At 39.5% G+C, this 12078-nt stretch overlaps 1 protein-coding gene across 5 annotated transcripts in view; it reads right to left on the reverse strand.

Annotated features, from left to right (window-relative positions):
- Positions 1-12078, reverse strand: part of ELAVL4 (ELAV like RNA binding protein 4) — a 147887-nt gene that overhangs the window by 82772 nt on the left and 53037 nt on the right. For 2 of the 5 annotated variants that reach the window (XM_073896778.1, XM_073896774.1), the window contains exon 1: positions 1276-1654. The exons of 2 other annotated variants lie outside the window; for them this stretch is intronic. In XM_073896778.1, the coding sequence (XP_073752879.1) occupies positions 1276-1299 (24 nt within the window). In that variant the 5' untranslated portion in view covers positions 1300-1654. Of the gene's footprint in view, positions 1-1275; positions 1655-2047; positions 2219-12078 lie in introns of those variants that run through there. One more of the 5 variants, XM_073896776.1, reaches the window with a different exon arrangement.

Raw genomic sequence — 12078 nt, forward strand, 5'->3', positions numbered from 1 at the left:
GTACAATTTCACAGCAGGGAAAAGGGGGAAAGAGAGAGAGAGAGAGAAAGCAAGATTCCCTACCCTCCCTTCCCCCTCTTCTTTTCTCTCCCTCTGTTTTTTAAACCAAAAAAAAAAAAAACAGGAGAGACAGAACAGATGCTTAAAAATAGATTTCTAAAAATCACTGTAAACCAGAGTTAGAAATGTAATTAACACCTATTTATAAAGAATAATTAAAGTTGGGCCGGCCACAAAGAACAGCAAAGATAATCGAGGTCCTGTCCTCCCCCCCTTTTTTACACTGTTTGCAGTGTGTTCTCATGATAGCCACCTGCTCCCTACTCGGCTTTTCCTCTGTTCGTTTCCCCGGCAACCTTTCATTGGGTTTTCCTCCCAGCTATCGCTTTCAGTTGGGCTGCTCGGTCTAATCTTATTTGTTTTACACCCATCAAAACAAGCAGCCAGACAAAGGCAATCCTCTAAGAATGGGAAAAAGACCACAGCTTTGTTATAACATCTATGCAGAGCGAAAAGTCCTCCCCAGGCTTTTCTAGCAAAAAATAAGTGAGATGGATATGAATTTACAGCCTCCCCACATACCCGGCTTTGAAACCCCGTGAAAGCTATTGCTGGTGAAATTCAAAGTCAAAGTGGGCACTCGTGGCATCTGATTGTGCCATTTTGTGCCACATCTTCAGGGTCAACATCAGGCGACAGGAGCGGCACTCAAGGAGTTTCCCTGCTTCTTTTTTTTTTTCCGAAAAAGATGACACTAAAAATAGATTTACTACTTTGGCAGAAAGGTTTTCCACTTCCCCTTCCACATCCCAAGTCCTGTTTCACAATTGCATCTGCTGGTACTGAACCTCACCTCCTCCACCCCTCGCACCCAGCCTTCCCCATCACTCCTAGCAAGAGACTGAAAAAGAAATGTGCCTTTAACTTTAACAGTCATGTAATTCTGCTGAAAGCTCATAGAGGCGGTGGACACGCCAGCCAACAGCAACGGTGACATTGTGATTGTCAAAAAAGACACCAACCTTGCTTGGCTAAATGTGTGTTCGATGGTAGAGGCAGTGTGTGTGCCTTGTGTGCATGCAGTGCCATTACACTTGGAGATGGATTCTGGCTTTCAGAAAAGAGAAATACTAATAAACACACACACACACACACGATCTGCACAGTGATTTACGATGCACAGTCCATCATCCTTACACACACACACACACACACACACACACACACACACACGGCTGGAATCTCCAAGCTGCCTTCCTCTGAATTTTCACTTACCATCTTCAAGCCATTCCACTCCATCTGTGATCAGAAGAAGATGGACCCTCACACAGTGTGTCAAAAGCGGAAAGGAACGTTATGTAAAAGCTGACATTCCTTCTTACAGAGCTGCTGCCCAGAGAAGGAAGCAACAACTCAACACGCCAGGCACCGCTACACATACAAGCCGCCTCCTCTTTTTTATGAGGTCATGACAGGAAACTCTTTGAAATACAAGATGCAGCATTTACTGAAGCCCAAATAAATCACTCTCTTTGCCGTTTTGACTGCGCAGTCCCCCGAAACACAACTGCCCATCTCAACGTTCAGTATCCAGGAACTGCCTCTCGAGCTTTAAATTTCCAGCACGGAAATGGAGATTCTTAACCCCGCTGCATCCACCTCCAGCCCCACAAAACCCAGGCACACAGACAAACCCCCTCTCCCTTACAAAAAAAAAAAATCCCTTTTCTGCCAATATGGTCTCGTGTAATATAACCTCTTTCAACAAACCAGCAATTATTTCTGCCCACCTCCCCTCTACACCACCCCCCTCCTTTATGTTGAAGGGAAAACTGACAATGACCTGTTAAAAATGACAATCCATTTCCCCACTGCTTTTCAATAAAAGGACCTACCGGCACTCTCTACACAAAAGAGATAGTAAATGTAGGAACCAAACAGCAGCAGAGAACTAAACTCTTGTGCAAGCATAAGACTGGTCAAGGTGTAGATGCTTTTCTTCCCTCCAGCAACACAAACAACAGATTATAAATCTAGTCATACCTACCATAACCATTCTTATTGGCAAATATTGGGTCTCGCAGAGCTTCGACTCTTCTCTTAAAATTTGCAAAGGTTTCAGGATATATTTTTTAAATGACTACTATTGTTATATATATTTAAAGATCCACAAAACACAGTGTGGACGATTGTAAAGTAAATCAATTATTTGGGGGGAGGGGACAGGGGGGAGAGAAAGAAAAAAAAAAGAAAGAAAAGGAGCAGTGAGCTGAAACCCCCGATTCTAGAATGTAGATAAGAACAACTGAACAGAGCCTTGCTGAAATTGGCTCGAAGCTTCCCCTTTTTACATCCATTTATGGGACCATCTGTCAGCCGAAGCCAGGATCTGATTGGCTGGGGAAACGAAGGGAGGCGTTGCAACATCAGGTGCTATTTAAATTAGCTACTGCCAGATTGACGATGTTAATGATTTGGTGACCTCTACAACAACAGAGACCAGATTTCTGAACTGCTTCTTGTGTCTGGTAATTAAGGCCAGGCTGAAGCAACAACAGCCATACTTGTATTTTTACCTTTTCCCTCCTCCTAGCTCAAAAGTACTGTAACAACTGCAGGTCATCAGCCGGCTGCTTGCAAACCTTACCAGTGGGAGTGTCCTCCCTTTCCCCTGTCCTGAAGCCTGCCCCACCAAACCCCTTTGACAGAGGGCTTTTCCAGTACAAAATATTTTCAAGCACCTTATCTTTCTCGACAGTTGCTTTCTAGCGAAATGCATATTTAATGATCTGCCTCTAGGCTTAAAGATACAACAAAAGCACTTTAATGTGCTAATACATCTACATTTTAACTTTATTATTTCCTAATATTGCTGATTTTTAAGAAGTAATGCTCCTTCTGCAGCTAATATGGCCAGCATTTCAAGAGAAAACAAGTTTGAAATTGTGTTTGCTCCGCGAACTGGGTTCCTACAAGTTTGCTTCAGAAAACTACTTGCTAAAAAAAAAAAAAAAAAAGCTGGGGGGGGAGGTGGGGGGCAGCTGTCAGCCTCTACCTTTCTGCCTTCTGTCTGAGCTTTTCAAAACAGAGAATGATGAATGATTTATTTAAATGAATTTATTTCTCAACTTGGATAGGGGCATGATCTGAATTTTTAAAAATGCACTAAAACACGTTCTCTCTTTGCTTTCCCCATGCTCTAAAGAATGTAAAGCATGCTTTTGACAACAGCATCATTTCATGACTGGTGCAGAGTGCATATCTTGCTGAACTGAACTCGTGATTTTGCTTTTCTCCTTCAAAAGATGTCTTTTTTCTTTGGTCTCTTAAAAGACTTGCAAAGAGACATTTAGAAAGTGTGTGGTGATGTATACAGTTTGCATACCTATGTTATACATTTCATAACCTCCACAATACCAGTCTTCAATAGTGTAGTATTTTGTTCTGGTTTGGGTTTTAAAGTGGCTTACCTGAGGAGTTTTTGCTTTACTTCTATCCAAAAAGCTAACTTACTGCTATTTATTTAATTCATAACTTAGTCAATTTGTTCCTCAATGAATACATAGAGGTAACAAATATTACTAAAGAAATAATTCAACATAATTTTAAATCTTTGGCTGGAGTTGACAGGAGATGGGACTGGGCAGAATAAAAATATAGACCGAAAATCATGCTACACTCTGGGCTTCAAGTCCAAGAATAGTTGTGTCTGTGAAAAATTATTAGAAAAGAAAATAACTTTTGCGTTAAAAAAAATAAAACTATTCTCTCCCAGCTACTATTTCACGAACACACACACGTAAATATACATAGATATGCACACTTTTAAAAATACAGATATACCACAAAACAAAATGTGTTGGGTACACTTTATGGAGAATTAGACTTGAATATAAATACATTCAGCTGTTAGAAATAAAAATCCATGAAATAGAAAAGTAGAAATGTTAAAACTATAACCCCTTCGAGTGGAACAAGACTGAATTAAGTAAACTTTTAAAATAATTTCTCTAGCAAATATACAAAGAGTCCTACTGAGTCACAATAGTACTACAGTATCTGCTGAACTGTGTTCTAGGGATGAATTCATAGGTTAAGTGTTCTAAAGAACTCAACATACAGACACAGGGCAGGTACAGATGCCCCAAATCAATGACAGAAACTCTGAGTGCGATCTCCACAATACAGAAATATTGTGAGAAGAAAACCATGAACACAATGCTGACAAACACACAAATGAAAACAGCTTGCTCCAGAACAAAATATTTACTTTGTTTTTCTCTGGAGGTTAGAAAAGTCAGAATTTCTTAAACCCATTCTCCCCCAACCATACTAATCTCAGCACACTTTGTGAGCCATTAATTACCATTAGGTATATCAAAAGATGTTCTGGCCACTCTTCTGAAACAGGAACTGTATATTACAGTATAAATAATTAGCTGGTTTTGCCAGGTTAAAAAAACCCCATGCACTTTGTATATTGATCACTTCTCCAAAAAACCTCCACTCTAAAGTCTTTCAATGGAATCCTCAAACAAATGCACGAATGTCCTCAGAGGCCTTTTCTCTAAAGACAAAGGCAGAATCCTATTGTTGGGAAAAGTCAACCTTATTATTGCATTTCCAATAGTACCATTCATCTTTCAGAGTGAGGGGCTGACCGCTCCATCAGTGGTGTGACATTTGTAAAGCAACAGATTCTCAATATATTATCTCAAGAATCAGGCAGGCAAGTCTCCCAGTCATGCATGATTTTTTTTTTCCTGCCACAATCCTCCACCACCACAGAAACTTGTCTCACTCAGGCAGCTAAGCCAACCTAAAAATGATATCCCAAAGCTGTGGGGCCGCTAGCGCCGCTGTATCCCTCTTACCATAAATGAGCAGTTTCTTGACTCATTAATAACAATTTCCCTTAAAAGAAGGAATCTCATATCGGTCAACCCCTTGCCACCATGCACACATCCCAAAGGTTGCGGACATGTCAGCATCAGTCGCCGGCAGCCAGCTTTCCCACACAGAGTCCAGATGGACTGTACCAGAAGCCAATTCAGCGTTAATAACTACCTACTCCGCGCAGTGGAGAAGCCTTACGTGGCACAATGGGCTAGGAAACAGCAGCCGGCTGAAACTGCAAATAAAAAAGACAAACCAAATTCTCCAAAAGCACCAAAAGGAAGGAACAGAAAGGGAAGCGTGAACTGTATTCCTTGACTTCCATGAAGAAAAAAAAAGGAGAGAAAAGAGAAAAGAAAAGGAAAAAGAATCCTTCATAAACAGGGGGGGGGGGATGAAGGGGGTTTGGAAAACAGATGCTGCCCAGAAAAAAGTGACAAAATATTACCTCATTATTTAACAAAGCAGCATTAAGCGTCCTGCTGATTTCAAACATCTTGCCACAGATTTTGTTTTAAGAGAAACAGATAGAATCCTTTGCAAAGCACTCCGTCTGCAAAGGGTTCTTCAATTTTCTTGCGCGCCACGGAACAGTCAATATATTATTTCCCTAGAGTTCGCACATTGAAACCTCTAGTCAGTGAGCTGAATTTCCCTTATCTCACACACAGTAGACTCCTGTTATATGTACTGCTCTCTTTTGCAAGAGCAGCCTGCCCCAAACATGGCTGGTGTTAAACTACTCTTTAAAGTAACAGTTCACTATATAACCACCAGGTGGGTAGAGTGCACAGATTCAAATGAACCATCTTAAAGGATTGTGTTGTTGTTGTTGTTGTTGTTTCTCCCTTTAGGTGTAGAACGTAACACGAGAAACTCCCACATCCCACATCCTAACAGGCTTCGTGTCTTGTATCTCTCTGTATCTTGTCAAAATAAATAAATAAAATTCCTTCTCCTGACTTATAGCGAGAAAACAAAACAAAACACCATCACCAATTCTAATAAGAACTGTGAAGAATGAAACACAAACACGCTTTGCTTCATTCAGCAAAGGATGAACATGGAAAATCCAATCAACACAGAGCAAGGCAGGGGGGTGGGGGGGTGTACCAAAAACTCCACGGAAATATTTTCCTTTAGCAAAAAGAGAAAAATATTGACTCACGTGATAAAAACCCAATTCAAAAGTAAACATATGGAGGAAGCACATACAAGATGGAGGCAAGAGTTTAAGGGTGAAACTTTTCTTCTGAGTAAAGCATTAGGTTTATTTGATAGGGTCTTTCATGATAGGAAATAACCCAACAGCTTTTTAAAAGACACTGGAAAAAAAAAATCTAAAGCATCTCTTTTAAAAATGCAATTATACGAATAGCTATTAACAACCACAAGAGCAAAGTAATCATATATCTCTCCCCAGTCCTGTTCTTTTTCCTTAAGATCTGCCTCAAAGTGGAACATTTCTGTCCTATGTTATTTTGGGTATATAGCTAACTTGGTGTCTCCTTTGTACAATTCTATTCCAATTAATCTGCTCCTGTGCCAGGAATAAACAGAATGTCCCAAGCTGAAAACCCCAAGTGATGGAGGGTGGATGTTCAAAGATAAAGAACGACCTGGACAAAAATAAATCTCATCCCTTATATTGTTCTATGGCCTGATTTTAAGGAGGATTTTATTACAGAGCGTGCATCCACTCTTCTACATTCCCTCGTATCTAAAAGAGAAACCAACACATACAGATACCTGGGATTTTGTTTTCTTGGCCAGACAAAATTAAAGCCCCGGAACTTCCACATCCTCTTGCAAACACAGATGTCGATACTAGTATCTAGTATTTTTCCAGCCCATCCAGGCAATATTTAGCCACACACAACAGTGACTGTCTCCTTCATCTTTAAGTCAAGGCTGCATCACTTAATACCATTTAACCTCCTCGCATATATTAAGTTTCAAGTGACAATTTTTAACTGGGGAATGAGAAGGAGGAGTTGCTCTCATCAAATTCTGGTTGTATGAAATAAGCTAATTTGTACACTCACCATATGTCTTAAACACTAATTAAAAAATGTCACTTTCTTCAAACATTAAAATGTAATCAGCCTAGTAAATAAAATATTCTCAAGTTTTCTTGCCTTGGTGATAATTTAAAGAGTGTTTATCTCAAGGTAACCTCTCTATTTTGATTACCAAGAAAGGCTTTTGATTTGAAAAGGGGAAAAAAAGGAGATATTGAGGGCTTGGGGAGTGAGAAGAGAAAACCACAACTGTACGTAGCAGCACAAAGGAAAATAAGATGAAGCGGGGTTTTAAGGACCATAGTCTTGTTACCCTAAGGCAAATCCAGCCAATCAATACCACCCATTGACGGTCTACCATCTGCCGTGCTACCCAGCGATGTGGCTAAACAGACCTGTTCCATATGACCGTAGCCGGCTCATTTTCAGTCGATTAGGGCAGTTCCAGAGCATTCACCAGCAATAGCACAAAACTCCAAGTCTGACTGAGCCTCTCTCTTCACACCAGTCCCTCCCAGCACAGCTGCAGACCTTTTCCTCCTGTTCTGGGTGTCTGGATTATCTCTTCTTGCCCCTTAATGGAATTAGCAAAATAGGGTGGGAAGGTAGAGCAAACAGACACACACACACACACACACACACACACACACACACACACACACACACACAGATAATTGCTGGCCCTTCTTCACTGTCATGCAGAAAATCGGGAATTCCATGTGCGCTGCCCTAATATGATTATGGCACACCATTTAAATAGCATCATCAGTGTCTATGACCTGACATTTTCCTGTAGTGCTATTTCTTTTTATCTTCTCCCTCTTCCCTTGAAAACTAAACCTAAACTGCTGGCATTTCTTTCTTTAGAGAAAATACAATCAGTATGCCCAGACAATGGTATACTTATTTAAGGGTTTTTGATAAAACTTAAAGCCTAATTTTCCTTTGATGAATTGTGGTATTGGTTTTGTTTTTTGTTTTTTTCCTGTGAAAACCATTAAATCAAATTTTATAGGAAAATGCAAACTTACCCCACAGAGGCAAGAAAGATGCACCAGACTGACACGGACTCTACTGGAAGGATCGGGAATGTACTGTCGAAGTTCTCTTAGAGATATATGACCTGACTATACGATGCTTTTCTCTTTCCTAAGTAGTTTCATCTACTATGGATTGCAGGAAAGAGCTACAAGAATGCTACCATGTGGGAAAATGTGACAAATGGATGTCTAGTCCACTTACATTGCCAAGAGTTCACCTGTGTAGGTAAACTAACCTCCAGGTGGATTCATACTTGATCTTCCTGTTTTCTTTCCATGCTCCTGAGCCTTACATAGAATAGCAGCTGAAAGCAGAAGGTTTCTTTCCAGAATCAATGTACACTTTTTCACGTTGACCATACCCTTAAAGCACGAGGATATCTTTCTGGGAAAGGAAATTTAAAGGACAGGAAAACTGCCTGACTTACAAAATTCTGAAAAAGGTAAATACACATTTATCAAAAAAAAAAATCTAATTTAGGTGGAGTCCCTGTCTGGACTTTTCACTGTTATATTCTTCATCATAGCCTATGAAAACTTAGTAGGGTCAATGTGCAAACACACGGAGATTTCTGAAGATCCCTGCTTTAAAGGATTTGAGGCCTTTCCATTTCAGTTCAGATAAGCTTCACTAAAAACTAAAAATAAAAAAAAGAAACAAACAAAAAAACCTTAGTATAAATATAAATCTCTATAAATCAAAGGCCACTGAGCCAGATAAATACAGAGTAGCCATACCATCAAAGGATACAGTGTTTATCCAGATTAATACTGTTTTGAAAATAATTCATTATAGAGTTTTTTAAAAGATTTTATTTATTTATTAGAGAGAGAGACAGTGTGAGAGAGAGAGAGAAAGAGGAACAAGCGGGGGTGGGGGGGAAAGGGCAGAGGGAGAGGGAGAAGCAGGCTTTCCACTGAGCAGCAGTGGAAAGCCTGGTGCAGGGCTTGATCTGGGGACCCTGGGATCATGACCTGAGCTGAAAGCAGACACTTAACTGACTGAGCCACCCAGGCGTCCCTCAATATATATTGATATATTGAGGGATATATAATATATATAATCACTCATTTATAATTCTGTAACTATAAATAAACAGATGTACAGTATTGTAAAAAGCAAGGAAGGTAATTTGTAGAAAGAGGAGGAGAAGGAAGGAAAGATAAAGGGGAGGGGAGGGAGGAGAAAAAGAAATAAATAATAGGATTTATAACAAAGTACAAACAAAACCTATTTTTTACCAAGAGTCTTATATACTGAACACTACAGTAGACATTTGACATGCACAATCTCACACGACATCATAGTGGTGACAAAAGTTATACGGAAGCATTCTTCTAGAAAGACGTTTTCCTCATCTAAAAGTAAGATCTCCCCTCCATCGCTTCATAGAAGAATATGCTTAGTCAATATTTGTTGAATGAATGAGGAAGATGGGTACAGACTAGAAGAGAAAGAAAAACATGTAATTTTTTTCTCATCTAAAAATGACCAAGAGATTTCTTTGTGATGTGCTTCTAACTAAGCATGTTGTCAAAATGTATTTCATTTAATCTATCATTATGACCAGGCTACATGTGAAGTGAGAGAGACACAAAGGATTAAAGCGGGAAGCAAAAAAAATCTTAGCAGGTAGGATGAGTTCCTGATTAAGTCTTCATTCCTTACTTCTAAATCTGGCAAAACTCCTTACATAGAGGAGTTGCTCAGCAAACACTAGCTGGATGAACTTCTATGTCTTTAGCCCCTTACAGGACAGAGCCTGGCTCCAGGCAACACTCAATTACGAGGAAGGAATAAAGTTCAACAATTCCATTCAACATCACCTCAAAAACTATCCCAAGGCCTATTTCATGTGATTCAACTAGGGGGCGCTGAACACCATCTTAAGGGAAGAAATAAGCTGTCTCCCTAAGCTTCAGTTTCCTCATCTGTAAAATGGGCACAATACTTCCCTTAAGGTTTGTTGCCAGGATTAAAACAGATACAGGCTTGGTGGAGGCAGTGCTCTAAGTGGCACCTACTATAATTAATAGAGAACAGGGAGAAACTGTATGACTTAGTACCTAGCTATAAGATAATTCAATCTTATTAAGGACAATACAATTCAGAGACTCTCAAAACAATTAGACAATAGTAAGAGAATAATAACTAAGAAAGGCTGAATGGTCTGTTCCAGTTCTAATGAAAATGACTGTTGCAGATTAGGACTTAGGCAATAGGCAAAATTCAGTGCTAAATTCTAAGTGTGAAGAATAAAAAGAAATACAAGTCATAGATCCCACCTTCAAGGAGCTTACAGTCTGATTGGTAAAGGAACTTTCCTTCTTAGGCATGAATCTTGATAGTGTAGGGAATATAAAAAGAATAGTATCAAAATGAAATACTGAAGGACAGTTGATGGTGAGGATGTCATCTGGATTGATGGGGGAAGGCTTCATGGAAGAAGCTGGAACTAACACTAGGCTTAAAGAATGATAGGATTTGTCTAGGAAAATTCAAGATATTTCATATAAGAATAAAGGCGGGGGAGGAGGGCAGGAAGGGGATAGTGGCAGCCAGCTCATTCTAGTTAGATCCCCTCTGGGGTTTCCTCTGAATATATTCCAACCTCTTCCATTTTTTAAAAGTTACAAATAGAGGAATATTATGATATGATGACTGTGGGAGAAAAGACCTTTTATTCAGGAAGTACTTTCATAAAAGGAGCAGGAATTAATATTTATTGTACATCTATTTTGTGTCCAACATTGCACTAGGTACTTTGCCTATATATCTCATTTAATCTCATAACTCTGAGATTTCCAACAGGGAAACTAAAGATTAGAGAATTTGCTCAAGATCACACAGCTAGCAAGAGGCAAATTTATACATGTCCAACCTCAGTTCACTTTACTACAAATACTATCTTACAAAGAAGAGTGTAGATCAAGAGAAATTTAAATCTTATTCTCTATGTTATTCTATACTCAGAAACTAACATTCAAAATAATGTCATTAATGGGGCACCTGGGTGGCTCAGTCAGTTGAGCAGTCGACTCTTGATTTCAGCTCAAGTCATGATCTTGGGGTCCTGGGATGGAGCTCTATATCTGGCTCCATGCTTAGCAGGGAGCCTGCTTGAGAATTCTCTCTCCCTCTCCCTTTGCCCCTCCCCCCCGCTCACGTGCCCTCTCTCTCTCTATAGTAAATAAATAAATCTCTTAAAAAAAAAAAAGTAATGCCAGGGTGCCTGGGTGGCTCAGTCAGTTAAGCATCTGACTCTTGATTTCAGCTCAGGTCATGATCCCAGAGTCATGAGATCAAGCCCTGCATTGGGCTCCAGGCTCAGCAGGGAGTCTGCTTGAGATTCTCTCTCTCCCTCTCCCTCTGCTCCTCCCCCATTCATGTGTGCATGTTCTCTCTATCTCTCTCTAAAACAAATAAATCTTAAAAAAAGTAATGTCATTGACAGTTGTTGACATTATAACAACAATAAAAAACAAAGTAAAACCCAAGAACAAAAAAACCTAACCTATGCTTGCAATTTCAGTATTCTGCTACTAAGTGATGATAGAATCTTGGTCCTATGAGAATTACAAGCGTCACCTTTTTGCCTGCTGTTATTTTGTGTGTGTGCCTCCATCTCTGGAAGGGGAGGAAAGAGTGCCTGATCTTCTGATGGAATTGTCTATTAAAGCCCCAAAACATTAATCTTTCCAAATATTTTCCAAATTTTATTTATCAAAAATTCAACTCTGAGCATAATTCTAAACTTTAACAATTTTCAAACAATTCTATCACAGATTATATTCAATGAATTATAGTTCTTTGTTACATTCACACTGTACTGTGAGCATGCAGGATAGAAATTGTATGTTATTTGCCTTATCATCCCAGCATGAAGAATGTCAACCTAGAGCATAGTGGGCACTCAGTAAAAGAACATTAATTGATTCTAAATATTTTAGAAAAACTTTTGAACCAAATGCTTAGGGCACAGTTGTTTGGTACTTTATTCATCAACACAACTTTCTTTCTCATGTCACCCTTAATGCAGGGTTATTATAAAAAGCCCTTTCCTGAGGTTGGTCATCAGCAGAAGCATTTCTCTCAGTGGTCAGGTACTTCCTTCTGCCTT

The sequence above is a fragment of the Callorhinus ursinus genome, unplaced genomic scaffold (assembly GCF_003265705.2).
Source record: "Callorhinus ursinus isolate GAN/ISIS: 27379988/994484 unplaced genomic scaffold, GSC_fseal_2.0 scaffold9, whole genome shotgun sequence".
Classification (NCBI taxonomy): domain Eukaryota; kingdom Metazoa; phylum Chordata; class Mammalia; order Carnivora; family Otariidae; genus Callorhinus; species Callorhinus ursinus.